Raw genomic sequence first — 24,987 nt, 5'->3', positions numbered from 1 at the left:
GGGAATGCTTGTTGACAAGAGTTGAAAAGACAATTTGTGTAAAGCAAATGAATTAGGTAGAGGGCCAGCGGGTCCGGGACTCCGGGATCAGGACAGGAACGTGGTAGGAGGCTCAGGGGTGAGACGTGCCAGACCCTTGGGAGCCACCTATCACTGGGAGTTAGATATTTGAACACTTTCTAGCCGCCGTGAAAACTTGCTAGCTGGTGTGCGGGAAGGAATTTCAAGGTGGCGCCTTGAAGGTGACGCTGATGCATTCATTCACTCAAGAAAATGGGGTGCGATCCAGAGTCAGTTTGGGGCCAAAGATGGCTAAACAATGCCAGGCGCGGGAAGGGTGAGGACTGAGAAGTTATGCGTAGGTTTGGCAGGGTTCCTCTTTATTTCCTTGAACACTAACCAGCTCCCCCTATGAACAGGCAAAAGTACACATTCTTGGATCTAGGAAGATGTCTTTAATAACAATTTCTAAGTGCTTAAAAGATGAGTGAACTCTACACAGTGTCTAATGGGGAAGGGGACCCAGCCTGGCCCCCTGAGGAGTCCATCCTGAGACAGACCTGGAGGAGTTACTCAGAGAGAAGGGCCCAGCAGGTGTGAGTACATGAGTAGTGAGAGGAACTTGGGTTATTAAAGTTGCTACCACTGGGGACTGCCACCAAGAGCAGACACATCTCTTAGTGGTGCCTGGCCGTCCGCACCCCTCCCGTCTTGCATCCTGCACTCATCCCCCTTACGGCATCCTGAGCCCAAGGATGGAAGGAAGCCACTGGTAGGGACACCCTTCCCTTTTTAGTAACAGAGTCTTTTTATTGATAACTTCCCAACAGCATCTGTAAACATCGGGTACAAAAATATTCCGTTTAACTCTGTTTTCCAAGGTGGCTCAGCTTGCTCCACGGACATCCTGGGAGAGGCCTGCGGGGCCCTGAGGGTTCACACCTCTGGTCAGAAAAACCCCAAACTCATCCGGCTTGCAGCTGAATGGCCCGCCTCCATCTTGAGCCTTCCTTCTACAGCTGTCTCAGAAGCCTCCTTGAGATACCAACTGGAGACAGCATTCAATACTTTTGTTGGTGGAAGGGGCAAGGAGACCAGAATTAGTAGGTGCAGGGATAGGACGGGTGAACTCAGACACGAAAGTGCCAATTCACTCTGAGGAGGTCTCGACCAGGGCATGGGGCAGGGGCCTTCTGGTTCTGGTCTCTGGGAGCCTTTAAACGTTGTTTAGAGCAGACCTCAAGCCTGGCTCTGGAAAAGCGCCCCGATGCCCAGCCCAACAACTCCAGCTGAGCTGCTCATCCCCTGGCCTGGCAGAGGGTCTGGGGAGGACAGATGTTCTCAGTGAGGGGGAATTGGGAATGACAGATCCCCCAGGAACTCCACACCCCTGGAGGAAGCCTTGTACCCCAGGAGCCCCGGGTGACACAATAGGGTGGCAAAGCTGTTGACCTCCGGGCAGGGTTACCTGCTGCCACCTCAGACACCTGGGGAGAGCTGCCACTGCCCTGAGACCCCTCGGGGGACCAGGGAGTAGGGTTACTCCCCCGGTGTCTCCTCATCGTCCGTCTGGCTACGGCCGTTGATGGCAGGAGAGCTGGACCGGACATGGGAGAGGTCCTCGAAGCCAGGACTGAGGGAGGGTGAGACGGTGTCAGGGCTGGTGTCACACGAGCCCGTGCTCTGTTCTGAGGTGGCAATGGTGGTCGTGGTGCTGGGCGGGATGGGATCTTCATCCTCGTCCTCCAGGAGGGGGGCCTCTGGGATGTCTAGGGGAAGGAGGCCAGCAGTTGGCTTAGTCACTGTGGTGGGCACCGTGACGAGGGATCCACTGGGCCTATGACCCCTAACAGCTCCCCTGCCACCCCATGGGGCATAACTTGGCCCACTTTACAGAGGAGGAAACTGAGGCCCAAGCAGGTGAGAGGTTTTGCTTCAATGTGTAAGGACCCAGGTTCTTTGGAGTCAAGCCAACAGAGGGGTGAGCCTAGCTCTGTCCTCTTGACTGTGTTGCCAGAGCCGAGCCCCTCACTACCCCTGCCCCAGCATTCTGCTCTATAAACCAGGCCTGATGATAGCATTGCCTTGTTTTGTTTAAGTCAGCACTGCATTCAACATGGGGCTTGAATTGAAAACCCCAAGATCAAGAGCCACATGCTCTACTGACTAAGGCAGTCAGGTACCCTGACAGCACTGCCTTTGTGCCTCTGTGTGTTAGCAGCCCTGAGGTGGGGAGAGGTTGGCCCATTTGGCAGAGGGCAACTGAGGCTCAGCATAGGGGATGCTGCCCGTCCTCTGAGAAGTCACTGCTCCTTAGGGCTACAGTTTCCCCCTGTATGAAATGAGATACTCACAGCCCCTACTTCATGGGTGGTTGTAAGAGCCTAGCTCATAGGGCTACGCCACACCCGCTTGGGCAAGGACTGTCATCGTCCTTATCCACATTCCCCTGTGGAACCTCCCACCAGGGAAAGGATCCCAATCCCAGCACCTGCTCTACAAGTTGCCAAGACCAGCCAAGCACCCCTGCCCCTGCCCCCTGCTCCAGGTTTCTCTAGATCTACTGCTCGCCAGGACCTGGGCTCAGTGTCAGCCCCTGAGGTGACCTTCCAGAAGCCAGCCCTGGGGTGAGGCGCTGGGATCCGTGGGTGCAGAGGCCAGGCATGGGGCACAGGAGCCCTGGGTGACACTTACGGCTGAAGGCCTCCGGGTGCTGCCTGGCCAGCTTCCCTTTCAGCGTCCTGCAGGGGAAGGGAAGGCATAGGGGGCTGAGCCTGCCAAGCAGACAGGCTGGGCCTGGGGCACGCCAGGAGCCCTTACTGCAGCTCCAGGTGGGTGGGGGATGGGAACCCCCACCCCCTCCCCACACTGCTGGTCACCTTGCTCCTGGGCTGGAAAGAGGCCCATGTGCTCAGCCCTGCGGACCTCCCGGCCCTGGGGCAGATGGCAGCCACTGGGCTGTGGGCAGCCTGTGCGAGCCCTCCGTGCTGGGTCTGCCTGGGCCCTCAACCTGCAATGCTTTTCTTAGGTCTAATCCTCCCCTGCCAGGATACCCTTCCAGGAAGCTTCCTCACCCCTTCCTCAGCAGCCGCTCCCCTGGGTGACTTGTCCCAGCCTGCCCCCCCAGCACTAGGATGACAGTGTCTGTGGGGGGGCCAGGAGTGATGATGCACACCTGAGACACTGAGTACTTGTGCATGGTAAAACTGATGTTCACAGAGAAACGTCTCCTTTGTTATTTTTATCAGCTGTTTTCCCACAAAAGGTACGGACACTTGGGGTTCCTGTTCACCCTCAATACCAGGCCTGGGCAACCAGCCTGATGAGACGCCTCAGAAAATATGTGTTTTTATGAAGGACTTAATTGGCCTGTCTCAGGATCTTCTGTTCCTGAGTCTGCCCCCAGGACAGAGGAAGTGGTGCTGTCAGCTGGAAATAACAGCTGCAGCCCCGGCTTGTTCCAGGCCCAGGCATGTGGCCACGGCGATGCAGGCTCTGGGTGCTGCACTGAGCCTTCTACGTGCTTGGGGACCTGAATGTCATTTTTCTCTGCCCTCATAGAAAAGAGCTCAGAAAAGACCCACGAAAACTGGCCATCTCCTGTGCCTCTGGAGAGAAGACCTGGGTTGGGGGCTGGAGGACCAGGGGCTTGCCTTTCACTGTCTGCACCTGCCTGCCTTTTGCATTCTGCATCTGGTACTACAATTGCATTTTTTGAAAGAGAAACAAAATCTAAATCCAGAAACTTCAATATTTTTTTATCCAAAACTTGAGATCTTCTCAGATGCTAAGTGAGCGACAGAGCCTCAAAGAACAAATGAGCAGAATTTCTCTGTTGCTCTGTTATGCTGGGGGGCGGGGGAGACCTGAGGGGGAGGCAGAAGCTGGAGAGGCCGAGGACCCACCTGATCCTGCGGAAGATGCTGTCCAGGTCCCGCTTCATCTCCACCAGGGTCCTTGTGTGGTGCAGGAAGCGCTCACTCATTTGCTGCAGGCGGGCACTTGACAGGTTGTTGAAATTCAACAGCATCTCATTGGTCTTCTCAAAGCGGTCAAGCCTGGCAGCAGAGAGAAGGCACCAGCCCTGCCAACCATGCCCTACACACTGATCGTGCTAGGCCCTTTCCTCCTTCATGACCTTTGCATGCGTTGTTTCCTTGCCATGTAGAACTCTACCTGCTGTTGACGCCAGCTAGCAAACTCCTACTCAACCTTCAAAACCCTACCCACGTACATCCTTCTCACGTACATCCCCTCCCTCAAGCAGACTCTGACTTCTCTGACTCCCTACACTCGGGTTATTCCTCTGGCCCAGCCCTGACCCCATGGGGCCAGAACTGTCTGTGTCTGGTTTTGTCTCCCCACACTCTGGGAGTTCACCAGGCCAGGCCTAAATATGACCCAGACAAGCACTCCTGTCCCAGGGGGAGAGAAATGGAAGGGTATCAGACCTGTGCTGTGTCATAAATGGAAGGAAGAGCCTTTGGTTTAAATACACAAAAACAAAAGTCACAGGAAGCTGTGCTTCCAACCCAAGATTGTGTAAGCCTCGCTTCCCCACAGAGCAGGCTGGAATTAGGGTGAGGCTCTGGTGGTCACGGTGCCAAGCCCTAAGGAGGGCAAAGGCTGTTGACAGCCCCTCCAGAAGACCACAGGTCCCCTGCAGAGACAGCCTGGGCTGTGAGAGACTAGGTTCCCAACAGGAGATCAGCTCACTGGCTTGCTTATAGCCCCTCCTGCATCCCCTTCCTAGCCCACCCCGGGGCCTTGGGACAGGAGCTGCGACAGCTGCAAAACCATCTCAAAGCCCTGCTTCCTGTGCCAAAGCCTCGCCTCTGGGTCAGGAAGGAATTTACTTTGGAGCCAGCCAGCAGATTTGCTCATTTCCTTCATTTTATCACCAGTGTGGGCCCAGGGTAAGGGCAGGCAGGGCAAGAAGGCGGGCCAGCAAGTGGATTCCTTCCCACGCCTGGGGCCCACGGCCCTTGGCTACCACTCACATGTTCTTCTGTGCCAAGATGATCGCATTGACATCGTCCGTATTCACCATGCTCAGGATGCGGCTGCAGAAGACCCTCGAGGCCGAGTCCGGGGGGTCCATCTCTTCCTCCTCCTCCGCTGCCTGAAACAGACAAGGCCAAAGAGTCTTCAGTCTGCCACCAGGCAATGGGGTTGCTGGGGCAGAGAGGAGGGGCTGGAAACCCCAAGCCATGAGTTGGTCATGCCACCTGAGCCTCAACTTTGTCATCCTGAGAATTCAGGGGTGCTGGGAAGACGTATTTGTAAACTGCACCCAAGCACATCAGAATCCCATCACCCTATGGCCCCCACTCTCCAAATGCCCAAGGCCACGGGCACCTTCCACCTGCGGATTTGCCAAGTTCTTCCCACATCCCCCTGCCTTTGCTCATCCCACCATAGGGCTTTCGCACCTGCTATCCGGACACACGACTGGCCCCTCAAATCATCACCACCTCCAATGCCTTTTCTCCCAAGAATTCTTTGATGACTACCCCTACTCTGGACTCTGGTCACTTTTAGCACTTCATCTTGTTTTATAAATTGGCTCATCTCTTCCTGAAATTATCTTAGTTATCAGTTGACCTTTCTGTCTGTCACTACCAAAGCAATGTCAGCTCCGAGAGCAGGGGCCTCCAGAGGACAGGCCAGAAACTGGCTCACAGCAAGGGGTCACCAGAACTTAGCTTGGTGGAGGCCACCGGAGGCTTTCAAACTCGGCTCTGACACTAGTTTTATTAGCAAATTAAAGCCAAGAATCTCAGCCAGGCTGGGCACCCCAGCAACCCAGATGGCTGCGTAGTGCGGCAGATAACCATCATGGTGGGTGGGGGGCCTCCTGGACCATGCCAGGGCAGGAAGGGCCACAGGTCCGGACTCACCCTCAGGGGCAGGGGTGGCAGGTAAAACCCAGAATCCTGACATAGTTTGGCTCTGGGGTCCATGTATTTAACTGCTGACAGAAAGGCCCAGTTGCAATTGAGATTCACATGCAGGATCACGAAATTGTTTCAGAGCCCACTTAATCCATCCTCCCCTTTATTGAGCACTTACTGTATGCTAACCAATGCACCAACTTTATACACTGAGAACTGTTATCCTTATTTATGTATTAGGAAACAGAGACTCAGAAACTGAGGAACTGGATCACAGTCACATAGCCAGTAAACCCGAGTCACAGCTTTGCAGCCCAGTCTGCAGGACCCACAAAAGTGTGAGTCTGAATGGATGTTCAGTATCCACTCTGCCAGGATAGCAGCTTCTTACAGCAACTGACTCCTACCAGATTTCTGAATTTTTCCAGGAAAAAAAATCCCCCATAAAAGTGGATTTTTATGTGTGTAAAATTACATTTACAAATGTTAACAGCTAATACTTTTCTTCCCCCAAACACTGTGGAGGCCAAGAATGATCTATTTGCAGCCTCTACATGCCTTCAGGAACCAAGCTGCCACACCTGGTGAAATTCGGCCCCTCACCCAGTAATCACTAGATTTATTGAACTTCTGGTATGTGCCAGGTACCAACACCCACAGTATCCACGTTTCCAAAAACGTGTAATCATGTATAATGAGGACACTGGGCCCAAAGGGCAGAGTCGTGTGGCAGGAAGCCCACAGCTAGTGTTTGGCAGGCACACGATTAGGACCTGTGTAAAAACGGTTCTGCTCCAACATGGGGCTCTTTCCTGTCTCTGGCTCCCAGATGCGAGGGCTGAGGGTTTCAAGGCACGCTCACCTGCCTCTCTCAGGAAGACTTCCCTAACAGCTAGTCTGGCCCACATACAAAGTAGAAATGACCTAGCAAGGGGTCCGGTTCCTGCTCCAAATACTATTTATGAGGGAACCACACAGAAAAGGAGGCTGTGTGACCTTGGGAGAGTCACCGCACCTCCCTGAGTTTTCTCAGCCAGAAAATGGGAGTAATAATCAGAATCTCACAAAGCTGTCTGTGGGGACTGAAACCAATAGTGATACGGAGCTGTGTTGGGAGCAGGCTGCTTCTCCATGGGGAGTATGAAGTCCTAAGGCGAGACTAGGGAGTCAGCACTGTAGCAAAAGGCTCCCTGGTTGGGCCTTCCAAGAACAGGAGCAAATACTTGTATAGCTCTTCATTTAATCCCCACTCATGCCTATGAAGCAAAAACGATCATCTCCAAGGGCAACTAAGACTCACAAGGGTAGGCTCAGTTATCCAAGGTAACACGGCAAGGCGGAGGAGCCACGACTCCACCCAGTTACTTAGCAGAATTTAATTTGGCGGCCCAAGCTCAGCAAAACCCGCGAGTGAAGTGGGACTCGCCTCTCCCCTCACGCCCCGCCCCTGCAAAGCGGGGAAACTGAGGCCCAAAGACGGCAACGCCCGGTTCCGGGTGACACTGCAGACTGAACACAAGTAGCCCCGGCTCCTGCGCCCCGGATCCGGAACCGGCCCGTGGCGCCACCGGCGCATACATTGCGCGAACGGGGAAACTGAGGCCTGTAAGCAAGGGGAGTGCCCAGATGTGGCCAGCGGCGCGCCCCACCCCGCAACAGCCCGGAGGCCGCGCCCGACCCGGCCCGGCTCCCCAGCGGCCCAGGTATCCCCAGCCCCACCCCGAACTCGGCCCCCGGCGTCGGTGGCAGCAGCACCTGCACATCTGGCGGCCTTGCTCGCGCTTCCGGGATGGCGCCCGCGCCGCCACAACGTCACCACGCACCAGCGTGCAACTGCGCGTATAGGCGACGTACCCGGAGCTGATATGCGTGCTAGGAGTCGGGGCAGGAAGGGGTGGGGCTTACTCGCTGCTACTGTCCGCAAGTGCGTCACAGCGAATAGCCAATCAAGCAGTCCCTTTGACGCTTGCGTAGTGTCCAAGGCCCGAGATGCCCCGCAGCCGGAAGGGGCTGGAGGTGTCTAAAAGGCGTCGTATTTTGTAGACGGTAAGGCTGAAGTCCGAGAGCGGCAGGGACTCCCTCAAAGTCATGCAGTGCGCAAGTGGCCTGTAGTTGACCCAAAAGCAAGCATCCTGCTTTCTAGGTAGGAAGTCATATTCATCCAGTTCAAAAATCCCTGCTCTGCTTTTGGTGACCTTTTTCTGGTCCAGGATCCCATGTTATGCCTAAGTATATCTCCTTAGTCTCTACTTTTTGACAGTTCCTCAGTCTTTCCTAATCTTTTATGACCTTAATACTTGGGAAGAGTGTTGGTTTTGTAGACTACCCGTCAATATGGGTTTGTTCAGTGTTTCCTCAGCATTAGACTGAAGTTTCTCACTTTGGGCAGGATTCCCACAGAAGCGATGTTAAGGCCTTCTGAATGCGTCATATCTGGCGTCACAGGATATTGATGTGTCTCATTACTGGTGATGTTGACTTTGGTTACTTGCTTAAGGCAATGGCTGCCAGTTTTTCAACTGTTAAGTTACCATTGTCCCCTTTGGAAGAAGTATCCTATGAAGAAATATATAGCACAAATACCCTAGCGCTTTTTTTTTTTTTTTTTTTTTTTACATTTTCACCCACTAGTTTTAGCAACCATTCATGGTTCTTGCCAGCAGAAATTAATATGGTTATTTTCTATTTATTAATTAAATTGTTAATTGGAATTTGATTGTAAACAAGAGTTGTCCATTCTTCTCTAGTTATGCATTTATTCAAGTATTTATTTGTATTATATTTTTAAGATTTTATTTTTGGGGCGCCTGGGTGGCTCAGTCAGTTAGGCATCTTGAGTCTTGACTTTGGCTTGGGTCATGATCTTGCAGTTGGTGAGTTGGAGCCCCACACAGTGCACAGCCTGCTTGGGATTCTCTCTCTTCTCTCCTCTCTTTCTTTTTTATTAATGTTTTATTTATTTTTGAGAGAGATCCCTCTCTCTCTCTTGAGGTAAATAAACTTAAAAAAAAAAGATTTTAGGTGCGCCTGGGTGGCTCAGTTGGTTAAGTCCAACTGAGCTCAGGATATGATCTCACGGTTCATGAATCCAAGCCCTGTGTCAGGCCCTGTGCTAACAGCTCAGAGGCTGGAGCCTGCTTCAGATTCTGTGTCTTTCTCTCTCTCTCTCTCTCTCTCTCTCTCTCTCTCTCTCTCTGCCCCTCCTCCTGTTCAAGCTCTCTCTAAAATGAATAAATGTTAAAAAAAATTTTTTTTAAGATTTCATGTAATCTCTATGCCCAACACAGGGCTTGAACTTACAGCCCCAAGATCTAGAGTCACATGCTCCACCAACTAAGCCACCCAGGCACCCCCATTTATTCATGCATTTATATCACCATGAACTCCTAAGTATTTACCTTATTCTGTGGGTTACAGTTAACTTCTGTTTTCTTTTTCTTTCTTTTTTTTTAAGGAGGCTCACACCCAATGTGGGACTTGAACTCACAATCCTGAGATTAAGAGTCACATGGTCTATCCACTGAGCCAGCCAGGTGCCCCTATAATTAATTTCTATTATTTGCTGCTCCTTTAGGTAGCTTCTGTTTTTTCTTAATATGTCTCCATCTTTCTCTGAGCACTTCCTTACTTTTAGTACTACAAGATGTTCCATGCTATTTCTCCAGGGATCCTGGTTCCTTTTCTTGGAGAATGATAGTGAGAAGCCAAGATTTGGGTGCTAGATGTGTGCTCACTGGTACTGGAGTATCATTGCTCAGAGACCCTCTCAGCAATAAGTTAGAAGATATGTATGCTAACCAATGCATACACTTTTGTATTTATTTTTATATCTGTCCTCTTTTTATTTTATCTTCTTTTTTTTTTAGTTTATTATTGAGACAGAAACAGAGCACGAGTTGGGGAGGGGCAAAGAGAGAGGGAGACACAGAATCTGAAGCAGGCTTCAGGCTCTGAGCTGTCAGCACAGAGCCTGATGTGGGGCGTGAACCCACGAACCATGAGATCATGACTTGAGCCGAAGATGCTCCGTATACTTTTTAGTATACTGAAAACCATGAGTTCGTTCATGCTGGCACAAAGATGCACTTTAAGTGAGATAATTCAAGTTAAATGCATGAACAAAACAGGGCAAATAGTACTTGCTCAATAAATGTTAGCAATTAAGTATCACTAATTACTGAGGTCTTGTGTATATGTTATATATTACAGATCTAATTTTTCTAGGTCTCCATTTGTTAACTGTGAGTGATCATAGCATCTGCCTCTTAAGGTTGCTGAAACCTGGGGAGATACATACATGCCTTTGAGTACATGAAAGACTCTTTTGGAGCCCTGAAATTGGACATATCTGAGTTCTAATTCCAGCTCTGTCACATCCTAGCTGAGTGGACTTGGGCAAATAGCTTAACCTTGTAAAGTCATACAGATCCATTCCTTACAATAAGGCTTGGCCCACTCTAAGCCGAGGGCAAACTATTACTGCTCTCACATTTTGCTGCCTTCATTCATTGAAATGTTAATGAGGATCAGGATTCTTACATATTTAGTTCAGCAATTTTAAAAATTGTTCAGTAAACCCTCTAGGCACTTCCTCCATGTGTGGCCCATATTCTGGGGACTTAGAGAGTATTCAGTCCCTGCCTAGCCCTGGAGGATGAAAGGAGACAGAGCCTGACACAGACAAGACCAGTATCAAGGAGAACAATGCAGGACTATAGAGAGCCTTAAAGTTGGAGGAACCTGAAGAATGCCATATGAGGACTCACTTGAGGACAAGGAAGCAGGTACATCTGGATTGGATTTTGAGATAATAGTTTTTTAGGTGTTGATAATCATGCAGGACTGAGAGAATCAGAGGAGCAAAGGCAGGGTGGTGGAAAAGCACATAGTGTAGATTTGATTTCTGTAAGAACTGTGGAGTTCTGTGAGCCAGGCAGCAATCAGTGCTGAGAAAAGAGCCTGGGTAGGGTATGTTGGGAACCATGGCTCTGTCTGCAGGCTACGGCAGAAAAGACCCAGGTTAGAGAAACCAACCTTCCCAGTGGGTCACTTGGGAAACAGTTATGAGGGTCCTGGAATGGGTGGGAGCTACAAATCAAGGCTAAAAGGGATTTGGTTGGCCCCAAATGTTTGGTGCACAGTGGAACAGAGACAAGAAAGTATTTAAGCCCTGTGTGTTTTCGAGGGAAAGGGTGAAAAATGATGGGAACAGTCAGTCTAGTGATGGGGACATGGTTGAGGGGATGCCAAAGTCTAGGGACTGAAAGGCTCTGTCACTTTTTTAGTTTTATTTCCTATTTCGTCTAATCACAGCTGTAATAAGATACTTAATTGCATCATTGTGAAATATCTAGCTCCCAAGGTGGAATAGAAACTCAACAGGGGAAGAGACCTGGCCTGTATTGGTTTTTATCACTGTGACCTTAAAGAAGGTAAATCACTTTCTCTGTGCCTCAGTTTCCCCATCTGTAAGATCAACATAGTCTTACCAAAAAACATCCTAAGGAAGGCCGGAAAGGAGAGAGAAAGGGAACACAGAGCAGGTGAGTCAGAGAAAAAACACACAAGAAGTCAAATTTAAGTCCAAATAGGTCTGTAATTACATTGAATGTAAATAGGCCAAATTCCCCAGTTAAAAGACAGAGATGGGCAGACTAGATCAAAAAGCAAAACCCAATTCTCTGCTGCTTATAAGACACACATGTACAACAAAAGGATACAGAAAAAGTGGAAGGTAAAGGTTGCAAAAGGAGGGAACATTTAAAAAATGAGCCCATATGAGTGCCTGGGTGGCTCAGTCATTTAAGCGCCTGACTTCGGCTCAAGTCATGATCTCACAGTTTGTGGGTTTGAGCCACAAACTGACAGCTCTGAACTGACAGCTCAGAGCCTGGTACTTGCTTGCTTAAGATTCTGTGTCTCCTCTCTCTCTGCCTTCCCTGCTCATGCTCTCTCTCTCTCTCTCAAAAATAAACAAACGGGGTGCCTGTGTGGCTCAGTTAGTTAAGAATCTGGTTTCAGCTCAGGTCATGATCTCATGGTTCGTGGGTTCAGGCCCCGCGTCAGGTTCTGTGCTGACAGCTAGCTCAGAGCCTAGAGCCTGAGCCTGCTTCGGATTCTCTATCTCCCTCTCTCTCTGACCCTCCCATCCTTGCACTGTCTCTCTGTCTCTCAAAAATAAATAAAAAACATTAAAAAAAATAGACATTAAAAAACATTTAATGAGCCAATAAATAAACTTAAAAAAAAAAAAGAGGGGCCCTGGGTGGCTTAGTCAGTTAAGCATTGGACTCTTCATCTCTGCTCAGGTCATGATCTCACAGTTTGTGAGATCAAGCCCAGCATCAGGCTCTGTGCTCACAGCATGGAGCCTGCTTGGGATTCTGTCTTTCTCTCTCTCTCTCTTTGCCACCCCCACCCCGCCACCCAATAAATAACCTTAAAAAAAATGAGCCAGGGGCACCCAGGTGCCTTAGTCAGTCAAGAGTCGGACTATTGATACCAGCTTAGGTCTTGATCTCAGGGTCATGAGTTCAAGCCCCAAATTGGGCTCCATGCTAGGTGTGAAGACTACTTTAAATAAATACACAAACAAATAAAAATGAAAAGTGAGCCAAAAGAGAACAAGTGTGTCACCTTAATATCAGACAAAGCCCACTCTAAGGCAAGAAGCACTGAGATAAGGAGGGGAACATCATAACAGTAAAAAGCCCAATTCACCAGGAAACTGACAGTTCCAACATTATGCAGTACCTGACATGGCCTCCAAATATCAGGGTAGGTTTTGTCTTACAAGGCTGATGTGAGGATTAAACATGTAAAGTGTTTGCCTTTACCTGTGCTGATTGTGAGCCATTAGTGTTATTGTGGTAACAGTTGCTGTTACCAGTTTGTGTTTAATTTAGTTGTTTATTAGTATCGTTGTGGTTTTTAAGTTTATTTTGAGAGACAGTGTGTGCTGCAGGAGAGGGGCAGAGAGAGAGGGAGAGAGAGAATCCCTACCAGGCTGCACACTGTCAGCGCAGAGCCCTATGTGGGACTCGATGCCATGAATGACCTGAGATCATGACCTGAGTGGAAGTCAAGAGTTGGTTGCTTAACCCACTGAGCTACCCAGGCACCCCTCCTTGTGTATTACAGTTCTTCCAGCCCTTATAACAGAGGTGGAGCTGGATAGGTAAGAGACTCCATTGTGCAGATGAAAACACTGAGGTTCAGAGAAGGACAGGAAGTAGTCCAAGTCCCTCAGAACCAGCACTGGCCCAGAGTTTATTTGATGTTCTTTTCCAGAAAATTTCTCACATATCCCCACTACCCTAGTACCTCTGAGGCTGGCCAGCCTGCCTTCCTTCCAACCATAATGATTTCCCTGAATTCCCCCGACCCCTTCTTTTGTGTTAGTCACTGTGTAGGCCCCAGCACTAAAACAACAATAGACCCTTCCAAGGCTATGAGAGTTTTCTAATCTAGTGGGCAAGGCAGAGGTGAGTCAAATAATGGCACAGACATAAAATCACTTATGAAGTGGAGGTTCAACTTGGTAAGAGGGCAGCCAGTCAGGCCTTGCCTTGGGGAGGTCAGGGAGAGCTTCCTGTAGGAGGTGACCTCACAAGGAGCTCCAGTCTGACCTTAGTTACCTCCAAAAGCCAGTTACCTCCTCCAGTGTTAGCTTCCTCCAACAGCCAGTGATTCATTCGTTCGTTTGTTCGTTCAATTATTCATTCATTTATTGAACTCCTATAAGTGCTAGGAATTCATGGATGCGGTGGGGACAAAACGCAAAATTCTTTCCCAGATGGACCAAAGTGGGATAAGGGGAGGGAAGCAAAAGAAATTACAAGATCATCCTGTAAATGAGTAAACCCTAGGAAGGAAATAAAATAGAGCAAGGGAAGAGTAAGTGCTCCCCCCAAAACAAGATCCATAAAAACCCATCTAATGGACACTGCCACCTTCTCTCAAAGCCAGGGGCACCTTATCACCTTCTAGCAGAGGGTGCAAGGAGGAGAAACTCCTTCCAGCGGCCCTGCTTGCTCAGTCGTTCACCTAGCCATTGAATTCCTTCTGTATGCAAAAGGCAACCTTCCGGGAATTACACAGACCACGCGGGGGTGTGGCGGGGGTTCTGTGTGCCCTTGGGTGATCGCTTCCCCTCAGGATCTTGGAACCACGTCTGTAACTAGGGCTACAGTTCTAGAACTGCCTTGATGGTCAAGACTGAGCTTTTTAAGGCAATATCTTTTAGGGCTGTCCTCCCAAAAGCCCCCAAGGTGAGAGTCCGCGGATGGGGGTGTTTATCCCCATTTCGCAGATGAGCAAGATGAAGCTCAGAGGAGAGCGAAGAGTCCCGTTAGGCAGCCCGGCGCATATCGACGAACAGACTCGGGTCTGTAGACCCCCGCCTCCTACCTCCGCCCTCGCCTTCGCTCCCGCCTTCGCCTACGCCCTCGCCCTCGCCCCCGCCCCCGGCCGGGTAGCGCGGCAGCCTCTGCGCCTTTAAGAACGCCCCGCGGAAACAAGCAGGAAGAGGGTGGTGCTTGCTCCCGAGACGGATGTGCACTCGAGCCAATGGATGCTGCAGTCGCAGCAGCGGCGACCAATGGGCGTTGTGGAGGCGGGGCCGGGCTCCCGAGCTTGGTTCCCGAGGCGCGGCGGCCGCGGCTGGGGGCGGGGAGGGGGGCGCAGGACCCCAGGCGGGGGTCCCGGAGCCGGAGGCACGTGTCCTGGGGCGCCGGCAGGGTTACCCCGGCTGAGGGCGCTGCCCAGGCCTGGGCTGGTCTGGGGGCTGGGGCGGTGGGGGCTGGGGCCGATGGGCGGGGCCAAAGGCCGTGGGGGGAGTCGAGCTGGGGGGAGCGGAGGGTCGGAGTGCTAGAGGGGGCGCGGCCGAGCGGGGGCAACCTGGGGTGGGGACCGAATGAGGCTGAGGGGAGCGGGGGGAGGTGCTGCTGCCAGAGAAGTGCAGAGCCTGGGCCCCCGAGGGGTGCGGGGGGTCGGGGGCCCCAGACTGGTGGCGTCAAACAGGCATGAAGCGTTGGGGCCCCGGGTGGGAGGTTGACGAGGAGCCAGGCGGGGCGAGGGGTGTCTGGCGGGCGTAGAGTGTTAGCGATCGGGAGAGGGGCGTCTGGGGACATCAGGGTGTTTACGGGTCGACTGAGTGGCTGTGGGGGTAGCTGGCCCGGGCTGGGGGCGGTGGTTGGGGGAGGGAGGAGGGAGAGTTAAGCGGGCGCAGGGGATTGTGGGGGTGGGGGCTGGGAGGGTCTCAATATGGGGCCAAAGCCCGGAAGGAGCAGGCAGGTGAGGGTTCTGGAGGGGATGTTGTGGGTTAGAAAGATGGCTAGGCTCTTGCCACCTCCGAGCTTGGGGTCTGGGTCAAGGGGGCAGTTATTGATGGCCCAAGGAAAAGGCTGTAGAATGCCACGGGGGTCTTGACCACTGTAAAGGAGGCTACTTTGAGAGTGGTCAGGAGGCTTGAGGAGAGAAAGGGCTCCCAGGGAAGAGTTTGGGCCAGAGTCCTGGGTGTTGGGGAAGTGGTATTAGGTTTAGGTTATGGAGAGAAAAGGCTTGGGATTTCTAGGTGGCTCCCGTTAGGAGAAGGGGCAGCTGAAGGTAGAGAGCCCTTGTAAAGACTCAGTTCCCTTTGGGCTCTAAAAATAGACTTCCTTAGACTTAAGTCCCCCTAAAACAATCCCAGCACCCCCCTTTGGCATTTAATCACATAAAGCCCCAGGTTCAAATTCTGCCCCTGCAGTTGCCTTGCTCTTGTGACCTTGGGTAAATGGCTTTGCCCCTCTGGACCTCAATTTCCTTTTCTGCAGAATATGAGGGAGGGGAATGTTTCTTACTTCTCTGGGTATTTATAAACGCTAAAATTAATTAGCTGTAGTAATAGCTAACATTGTTTGAGCCTGATTAATGTCCAGGGCTCTATGTGAGGGCCAAGCCTGGATGGTTCTTTACCCACTAGAATAGACAAGGACATTGAGGCCTGGAGCTCCTGAGTCACAGGGCAGGTGATAGTGTGGTGAATGGATGCAGAGGAGGATTTGAGGGTTTGGGTGGGATTCTTACCCCATCCATTCCCCCCCACCAGGGCCAATTCCCGTCCCCCCAGCAGCATGGCATCCTGTGCTGAGCCCTCTGCCGCGGGTCCTGAGCCCGCTGCCCCACCGCCTGCTGGGGTCCCGCCACTTGAGGACTTCGAGGTGCTGGATGGGGTGGAAGACGCAGAGGGCGAGGAGGAGGAGGAGGATGAGGAGGAGGAGGAGGAGGAAGATCTGAGTGAGCTGCCACCACTGGAAGACGTGGGGCAGCCCCCACTGGAGGAGGCTGAGCAGCCTGGGGCCCTGGCCCGAGAATTCCTGGCCGCCATGGAGCCTGAGCCTGAGCCCGCCCCAGCCCCGGATGAGTGGCTGGACATCCTGGGTAAGGAGCAGGGGTGGCTTGGGTTGACCCACAGGGTGTGGACAGCTCAGGTTCAGAAGTGACCTTGGCCTAGGTCCTCTTCTCCCCTGAGCCTCATTTCCCCCTCTCTGCTATGCAGTAGGTTTGAAGTAAAACATGTAACCACCATGATTGCCAGCCACAGGCAACTGGTTGAGACACTTCATGTTTAAGAACCCCTTTCGTTGTCACACGCACCTCATGTTATGTCTCATGTTTCCCAGAGCCACTAACAGCAGCTCAGAGAGGCTGAGTCACCTGCCCAGGGCCACACAGCCAGCACGCCAGGCCGTGGCAGCTCCCAACCCCCACTGCTTCTTTTTTTTGGCATTTGTCTGGCAAGTGCCTGTCTCCTGAAAATGTGTCCGTGGGTCAAATGGATCTGCGGAACATCCCATTTTGTTCATCCCTCTGTCGAGCTCATAGCGAACGTTAGCATTGTAGCTGCTCAGAGACGTCCTGGCAAGAAAGAAACTAGGGGAACCCACACATGTGCCCCACCATGTACCCCATGATAACAACTCTGGAAACCAGAAAAACATTGCTACTGGCACTGATAATCTAGTATATTAAATAATGTTAGTGTCCACTAATAAGTATGTTAGTAAAACATCATTTTTACATAATTGATGCTAATATTAGAGTAATAGCATCAAATAATACAGATATGGATAATACAGAATTGACACTGATACTATCTTTCTTGGTGATAAAAAAAAACATTGTTACTTCTAAAAATAACACCAGGTAATATTTACTGAGCACTGCTTCTGTGCCAGGCCTGTGCATCTTATATTATTCTCACAGCAACCCTGTGGTGTAATTCCTACCATATCCCCATTTTGCATATGAGGAAACTGAGGCTCAGAGAAGTGGAGGTGCTTGCCCAAGGTCAGACAGCCCCCCTTGGCTATATTAGAATTTGGGAAGCTCTTCTTTACTGATATGAAGAGCTGCCCCGCTGCCCCACTGAGCACAGACCTGCCTTTGTCCTTTCATGTTTGAGCCAGCCACTTTCCTTCTGTACAAGGAAACTGAGGCCTTCAGAGGGTATGTGATTTCCCCAGCGTCTACCCCAATGAGAGGCAGTGCCTGGTTGTAACCCTTCCAGCACATCCACCATTAGTGCCCAGAAACTTCTCAACACAGGGATCCCTTGGGATCCAGTAAACCATTGGTTCTGAGACTGGATGTAGGACACATACAAGTTGAGGAGCAGCACAGAAACTTGGAACATTCTAGAATATTCCAGAATATCAATAGATACTTTCTTGTCCTTGAGTTTTAGTCCCAGCTACATTTCTAGTTCTGGTCTATTCCAGACTGATGGAGTATTATGGAATGCAGATAGATGTCAGAATACGGGTGGCTGTAGGTGGGATCAATCTGACAGGCCCCACAGGTGAAAGCCCTCGATTGCCTCAGTTGTTGTGCAATGTCAGTGGGTGTCTTTATTGTGGATCGTGAGGGGGCTGGGCCTCATGCCCGCTCAATAGCTGTTGGCTGTGGCCATTTGGTCATTCCTGGGATTGCTTGGGGCATGGAGGAAAACACGGGCTCTGGGGCCCTCACGGGCGCTTTTGCATATAGGCCCTCTGGCTCTGTTTAACTTTTACATTTAGTGACGTATTGCTTTGGTGGGAACATACTCCTGGCATTGCAGGCACTGTTTTAACCAAGCAAACTGCTCACTTGGTGTCTCCAGGCGTCCCCCTGACTACCCCATTTCATGGTGAGGTAAATTGAGGCCCAAATGTCAAAGGGCTGGATTGGAACCAGGGGAGGGAGACATGGGTGGCTTGAGCCTCTTTCCTGGATATCCCTGCCGGCCTGACAGTGCTGGACAGGACCACTTTTCTCAGCCCTTTGCCCTTGATGAGTCTTAATTTTTTTAAGATAAGGTCAGCTGGGCCATTATCACCACTCCTCAAATTCTTTGATGCCCAGTGTCCAGCCAGGGACAGTCCCAGGGGCCTGGGATCATCTGCCCAGTAAGTGGCAGAGCAGCTGTTGGAGGCTCAGCTGAGTGCTGGGAGAGGGGTGCTCAGGAAGCAGGCACCCATCTGAGCTGCCTGGTGATGGGTTGCTTGTCCCTGGTCCCTGGCAGGGAATGGGCTGTTAAGGAAGAAGACGCTGGTCCCGGGTCCCCGGGGCTCAAGCCGCCCAGCTAAAGGCCAGGTAGTCACCGTGCAGCTGCAGACGTCGCTGGAGAACGGCACTCGGGTGCAGGACGAGCCGGAGCTGATGTTCATCGTGGGCGACTGCGATGTCATCCAGGTGGGAGGGGGCCAGGGGCCTGGCAGCTGCCCTGGGGCTGAATGGAGGAGGCAAGGCGGGATGGAGGGGAGGTGGTGGTGGCTGGCAGGGGCTGGGCTTGAGGGCAGGAAGGTGATGGGGCCAGAGCAAATGTGGCATTGCTACTCTGTGCCTGAGCCTGTCTGACCCCTTGCCCTTACACACCCAGGCCCTGGATCTCAGCGTTCCGCTCATGAATGTGGGGGAGACGGCTATGGTCACTGCTGATTCCAAGTACTGCTATGGCCCCCAGGGCAGGTGAGAACCTGTTACCAGCAGGGTCCCCATGGGGGACTCCTTTGCCTGCCAGATTTATTGAAAAGGAAATAGACTTAGGGAGGGGGAAGTTACCAAGTCTGGTAGCTCATGGGTGGCATGTTACTTCCCTTTTGGTTTACTGAGGAGGAGGTGACAGTGGGACCAGCTCCAAGACTTGAACCTTTTTCCCCATGCTTCCTAACATGTCTGTCCTTAACTTTTAATTGAAGGTACATTTCTAGTTATTGTATATTTCAGACTGGTGGAATATTATGGGATGCAGATAAATGTCAGAATACAGGTGGCTGAGGATGGTGTCAGTCTGACAGGCCCCACAGGTGAAAGCCTAGTGGCCGCTGGGTCTGAGTGCTGCTCTTCCCCCATCCCCCAGCAGGAGCCCATACATCCCCCCACATGCGGCCCTGTGCCTGGAAGTGACCCTGAAGACTGCCGTGGATGGACCTGACCTGGAAATGCTCACAGGGCAGGAGCGCGTGGCTCTGGCCAACTGGAAGCGGGAGTGTGGCAATGCCCACTACCAGCGGGCCGACTTCGTGTTGGCTGCCAACTCCTACGACCTCGCCATCAAGGCCATCACCTCTAGCGCCAAAGGTGATTGCCAGGTCAAATTTTGCCACGACTACCCCCTCCTGCAAAGGCATCTCCTAGTGCCAGAAATTTCAAGCCACAGAGGGGCTCAGACTCAGAATGTTTTAGAATATTCCAGAATACGGATAGATGTCCAACTATTCCTAACCTTTAGGCAAGGTTCCACTCTGGAGTTGTGGCATATCCCCAGTCAGTGGAATGTTACAGACGCAGGTATATGGAGGAATGTGGGTGACTGTAGCCACCCACATAGTTAGGCCTTCACGTTGCGTGGCCTCCATCTTAGAGACTCTTTAGGAGTGCCCTGAGGCTCTTGCTGGTCTTCGCCTGTGTTAGAGACAGGGGGACTGAGACCAGAGGCCTGTCCTCTGGAGGCCCCACCCCTGGGAACGCAGAGCCTTTCCCCAGTCTCCTGTGATGGAGATACTCAAAGGCCCTCCCCTCCCACTTGGTCTCCTCAGCCATGAGGTACAGAGGGAGTGGGCCCTGGCCTGAGTCACACAGCGTGTGGGGTGCATCTCCCCGCAGTAGAAGGTGGCTATCCCTCCACAGACGGGCAGCGGTGGGGGGCTGGCAGTGTGGTAACCACTGCCGTGGTTGACTGCCATCCTCCCACAGTGGACATGACATTTGAGGAGGAGGAACAGCTCCTGCAGCTGAAGGTGAAATGTCTGAACAACCTGGCAGCCTCACAGCTGAAGCTGGACCACTATCGTGCGGCCCTGCGTTCCTGCAGCCTTGTGCTTGAGCACCAGCCTGACAACATCAAGGCGCTCTTCCGCAAGGGCAAGGTGAGCTGTGGGCTGCAGGTGGATGGGCCGCAAGCCACGGGCAGATGGGCATAGGCTACAGGTTCCTCCAACCAGAAGAGTGGGGCTGCTTCCGGACTCTGGAGTTGCGATGGGCATAAGCATCACCCAGCCAAGCTCTCTGGGGTACAAGTGGGGAAAACTGAGTCCCAGATAGGTGCTTCCGTATGGCCTGAATCACAGTAATTCATTGACTGAGGCCAGACTTGAATCCTAGATCTTTGGTTCTCTATTATCCCTGCCACTGCAGGGTGGCCTATTGGGCACTGCTCTTTGCATGTAATCCTCCATGGTTCCCATTTTTCTCGGAGTAAAATCCAAGTCCTCAGTGCAGCCCTTGGGGCTCTGAGTCATCTGGTCCCCCTGCAGTCACCTTCTGCCTCTCCTCTTGTTTCTCTCCGTCCTGCTCAGCTCCCTCACTGTTGCTGCCCAGGCCAGGTCTCTTCCCACCCTAGTGACTTTGCACCGGCTCTGCCCTCTGCCTGGACATTCATACCCCAGTTCCCTCCCCATGGGCCCCTGTCTAATCCCTTCAGATCTCTGATGTCACCTCCTCCGGAAACTCCCTGCCACACACCCCTGCCTCCTGCCCTGTCTTCATGTTTCCCATGTTGTCATCAGCTTTGGCAGGTGTCATCATGGACGTTACCTTCCTTACTAGAAGCTGGAGATTTTGTCTGGCTCACCTGCTGTTAAATCTCAAGCCCTGCAAACAGGGCCTGGTACCCAGGGGGTACCCAGTAAGTGCTGTGGAATGTAGGGATGAATTTGGCCTGTGTAGACTTGACCTGAATTGCTTTTACCCTCATCTTTGTTCATCCCTGCCCGTGTGTGTGTGTGTGTGTGTGTGTGTGTGTGTGTGTGTTGGCAGGGGGTTCAGCACCTTTTATCAGTGAGTGGAGGAAATTGAGATATAAGCAAATGGTGGGTCACCCAGCCTGTTTATGAGAGGCCTGAGCAGGACCTTTCTCCACCCAGCATTTTTAAAGCATTTGCGTGGAGAGTTCTGTGTAGAAATTTGGGAAGAAAATGCTATCCCTATTTGTCTAGCGTTTATAATCCTCTTGGGGGCAGTGGGATTGTCTGCTCCTGTAATCTCGTACATGTTTGTATCTGCTGGTTGTAGTGACAGAAATGTCTTCAAATAGGTTCAAGCAAGAGGAGGAATTAATAGCTTGTGGAACTGCCAAGTGCAGGGTGTTTGGCTTCAGGCATGGCTGGATCCAGGCATTAGCAATGTTGTGAGGATGCTGTGCCTGTCTGCTATGGGTTTTCCTTTCAAGGTGACCAATATGCTGCTTCTTGCCCCCTCAGAAATTCAAGGCTTCCATCCTCCCCACTTAGCATCTGGTCACTCAGTGACCAGTATAGTTCAGTCTCCATCTCATTGGCTGGCTCTGAATGGTTCACTACAGCCAAAGCTTTGGAAACATTCAGTTGGCCTCTTGAGCCATTCAGGGCGGCGAGGGAGGAGGTGAGGAGAGCACCCAGGTCTCCTGCAGAGGACATGCAGGGGAAGGAGCTGATTGGGATGACACAGCCTAGTGGGGCGCTCGTGTAGTCTGAGGGCTCGGGACAGGTGTGAGGGTGGCTGGATCCCTGGGGTGGCTGTTGGGGATAGATTTGGGACCAGTCAGGGTGGCCAGGAGCCTGGCAGGGCTGGGTCTTTTGAAGAAGGTCATAGTCCATTGTGTTTCCGGAATGATGCCATCTATGTCCTCCCACAGGTGCTGGCCCAGCAAGGGGAGTACAGTGAGGCCATCCCCATTCTGAGGGCAGCCCTGAAGCTGGAACCTTCCAACAAGGTGAGCAGAAAGGAGACGCCCTTGGGACTTGTCCTGCCAGCCTATCTGGGAAGTCAGGCTGTAGGCTTCTTGTGATTCTTGTCGTGGCTTTCCCTATGGTGTTCCCGCTTGGGGAGTGACAGGATCGGTGGCTAAAGAGCCACAGCCTGCTTGCTGAGACCCTCCTGATCCTGCATAGGTGGTTTGGGCTCACCCCTCCCCCATGGGGACCCCAGAGACTGAGGGTGCCACTAAGTGGGGGCCAGTGTCAGTGTCTTCAGCTTTTCTCCTGGAACCTTCCTCTCTCCTGGCCACCTCGTGTTCTGCCCCCACCAGTGGTTACCCAGGGGAATAGAGATGGCACCACCACTTTGCTGATGCCCAGAGAGGAGCAGATGGCACTTCTGTGTCCCAGTGGATCCAGCCCAGGGGGCTGCAGAAAGGCAGAGCATCAGAGATGATGGTCGGGTTGCATGTTCTTAGCCCGGTCGACACCCACCTCTTGTAGACGATCCACGCAGAGCTCTCAAAACTGGTGAAGAAGCATGCAGCCCAGAGGAGCACAGAGACCGCCCTGTACCGGAAAATGCTGGGCAACCCCAGCCGACTGCCTGCCAAGTGTCCTGGCAAGGGTGCCTGGGTGAGCTGGGGATGGCAGGCACAGGGATGCTCCCAGAGGAGGGGTAGGGGCTATGGGCGGGGCCCACCACGCAGAAGGGGTTTCTTCATTTTGCAAGCACTGGTGTCCTTGTCAACTGGGCTGTACTGGACCATGCTGGAGACACAGAGAAGCCTCAGCCCTGCATGGCCAGGGCTGGAGCAGAAGATGGAGCACCATCTCTGGGTTTCAGGGCGAGGAATGATAGCTCTTCCAGAGGGGAGGGGGAGATGTTCTAGAAAAGGGAAGTTTTGATGCTTGAGTAGGAGGTTGCCAGAAGGCAGGAAAGGCCTTGTCAGGCAGTAGTCTGCTGGGAGGCCTCTTTGGCCATGTTGATAGTTGAAGACCAGGGTCTCTGTCTTGACCGCCCTCTAGCCTTCTCTTCCCTCCCCTTTATCCACAGTCCATCCCATGGAAGTGGCTGTTTGGGGCGACTGCTGTTGCCCTGGGGGGCGTGGCTCTCTCTGTGGTCATCGCTGCCAGGAACTGACCACCCAGGTGGCCACCACCCCTTCGAACACCGTGGACCCCGCCCCGTGCTCCCTAACTTCCCCAGGCTCCCTGTCAACTGCCCTGCCTGATCCAGCCCCCTCCTCTGGGGCGGGAGCAGTGAAGTTTGGGGGCCATGTGGCCCCAGTGAGCCAGGAGGGACTATGGCCCTATAGGGGGAAATTGAGGCAGGGCCTGGGCTCCGTATCCAGCCTGGGGGGAGGGGGCCCTCATTCCTCCAGACCCAATTTCCACTCCCACCCCAACCCCCTTGGGTTTGGTCTCAACAGAGGCCGGCCTCAGTTTCTCCTTCCCAACAGGCCTGGGGGCAGCCCTTTCCTGACCCAGACTCTTTCCAGGCGCCGCCCCCCACCCACCCCGCCTGCTGCCCTCTGTCCAGGTTCCCCCTTCTACCCCTTCTGTGAAATAAAGCCTCCTACCCCGCACTCTGCTGGCTCCAGTACCTTCTTCCACCGTCACTTGGGGCAGGGCCAGAGACAGCCTGTGTCCCATCCAGGGTCCTGCAGGACTAGAGTGGGGGTGTCTCCTCTTAGACCACTGCAGACCTGCTTTACAAAGGGGGAAATGGAGGCCTGGAGGAGCGGGGCCATGGGTTCAGGGTACCCAGCTGGACTCTATGGGAGTTCACACCCGGCAATGCCGGTTCCCCCACTTGCTGTTGTCTGTTGCCCTGTCCGAAGATGGGGATCCTGGCAGGATGTAACTGGGGGCTGTGCTGAGACGTCAGCGGCCACAGGGGTCTGGCTGTGCCACACACTGACAGCCCCATGTCTTGGGTAGCAGCAGCCTGGCGAGCACAAAGGCGCTGGAGCAGTATTGAGCCTGATGTGTTCAAGATTGAGAAGCATGTGTGGTCAGCAGAACCGGACCCTGCAGGGCCTCAGGGACTATGGAGAGGAGTTTGGGGTTCATTCCAGGAGCTCCCCTTGATTTTTAGTTTTCCCCCAATCTGGGGCTGTAGGAGCATCTCCTTTAAATGCTGCACACCATCACAGCCAGCACGGGCAGAGCCAGTGTTCAGGCCTCTGTCAGTGCAGCACCGGAGACCCCTCTCAAGGCTTCATCCTGCCCTCAGGAAAGGAGAGCTCTGGGAATAGATCACCTGAAGTATCTGTCCTGTGCCTGTACCCTTACAGCCCAGGAGGGAAAGCCATTGGCCACAGTCACTCAGCAGAAGGTAGCAATCAGGCCTTGAACTTGCCTGCTCCAGGCCCTTGCTCTGTAACTCAGCTGCATGACTCTGTGGACACAGATCTGTTGATGGCTTGAACCCTCCTTTCCACCACTCAGCTGCCTTAGGCTCCTACTTTGTACTCCAGCAGGATGGGGGCTCTGTGGGTGGGGCTGGGGTAAGGGCTGTGGGTTGGCCAGGCTTGGGGGACTGGAGTCCCAGGTAGGCCACCCCCTCTTTCCTCAGACTTGCTCACCTCAGGCTGGGAAGCTGGCCTGAGGGTGGCCAATGGGATGGTGGGCTGGGTGGGTGACTTCCTGGCCTAGATTGTGAGAGTGACCATGGCCGTCATTCCCAAGTGCTGATCATGTCTGGTGTGGCCGTGGTCCACCAGGTACCCCCAGCAGCCTCATTCTGTGTCCATTTTTCACATATTCTGGAGAAGAGTCCTTTGTCAGGTCGTAGGTTGTGAATATTTTCCCCATTCCTTGGCTCACTTTTCATTTTCTTAGAGCAGATATTTTAAATGTTGATGAAGTCCAAATTATCAGCTTTTTTC

The 24,987-nt window shown here is 52.7% G+C and overlaps 2 protein-coding genes and 1 long non-coding RNA gene across 5 annotated transcripts; 2 read left to right on the top strand and 1 right to left on the bottom strand.

The window, feature by feature from the left end:
* Positions 1 to 435: 435 nt before the first annotated feature.
* Positions 436 to 7,757, bottom strand: KXD1 (KxDL motif containing 1). Of its 2 annotated transcripts, XR_003900909.1 has the most exons (6): positions 7,650 to 7,757; positions 5,001 to 5,122; positions 3,906 to 4,058; positions 2,695 to 2,741; positions 1,469 to 1,769; positions 436 to 1,067 (listed from the first exon to the last, which is right to left on the bottom strand). XR_003900909.1 is itself a non-coding variant. In XM_029916900.1 (5 exons), the coding sequence occupies exons 2-5, from the start codon at positions 5,099 to 5,101 to the stop codon at positions 1,540 to 1,542; spliced, it is 531 nt and encodes a 176-aa protein (XP_029772760.1). In that variant the 5' UTR covers positions 5,102 to 5,122; positions 7,650 to 7,757; the 3' UTR covers positions 436 to 1,539. The 2 variants fall into 2 exon arrangements, 1 of the variants encoding a protein (XP_029772760.1); XM_029916900.1 differs by having other exon boundaries at positions 436 to 1,769.
* Positions 2,189 to 3,224, top strand: LOC115273704. Its single transcript, XR_003900910.1, has 2 exons — positions 2,189 to 2,627; positions 3,029 to 3,224. It is a non-coding gene; the product is annotated as an uncharacterized LOC115273704 (long non-coding RNA).
* A 6,751-nt stretch (positions 7,758 to 14,508) lies between the features above and the next one.
* On the top strand, positions 14,509 to 23,682 carry FKBP8 (FKBP prolyl isomerase 8). 2 transcript variants are annotated; one of them, XM_029917649.1, is made up of 9 exons: positions 14,509 to 14,608; positions 15,985 to 16,316; positions 18,442 to 18,611; positions 18,799 to 18,887; positions 19,279 to 19,499; positions 20,115 to 20,287; positions 22,033 to 22,110; positions 22,598 to 22,729; positions 23,151 to 23,682. In XM_029917649.1, the coding sequence occupies exons 2-9, from the start codon at positions 16,010 to 16,012 to the stop codon at positions 23,235 to 23,237; spliced, it is 1,257 nt and encodes a 418-aa protein (XP_029773509.1). In that variant the 5' UTR covers positions 14,509 to 14,608; positions 15,985 to 16,009; the 3' UTR covers positions 23,238 to 23,682. The 2 variants fall into 2 exon arrangements, with proteins under 2 accessions (XP_029773509.1, XP_029773508.1); XM_029917648.1 differs by lacking the exon at positions 14,509 to 14,608 and having other exon boundaries at positions 19,282 to 19,499.
* The last annotated feature ends 1,305 nt before the right edge of the window (positions 23,683 to 24,987 follow it).

The sequence above is a fragment of the Suricata suricatta genome, chromosome 12, assembly GCF_006229205.1.
Source record: "Suricata suricatta isolate VVHF042 chromosome 12, meerkat_22Aug2017_6uvM2_HiC, whole genome shotgun sequence".
Classification (NCBI taxonomy): Eukaryota; Metazoa; Chordata; class Mammalia; order Carnivora; family Herpestidae; genus Suricata; species Suricata suricatta.
The sequence above is the reverse complement of the archived record's forward strand: the minus strand, read 5'-3'. Positions and strand labels throughout refer to the sequence as shown.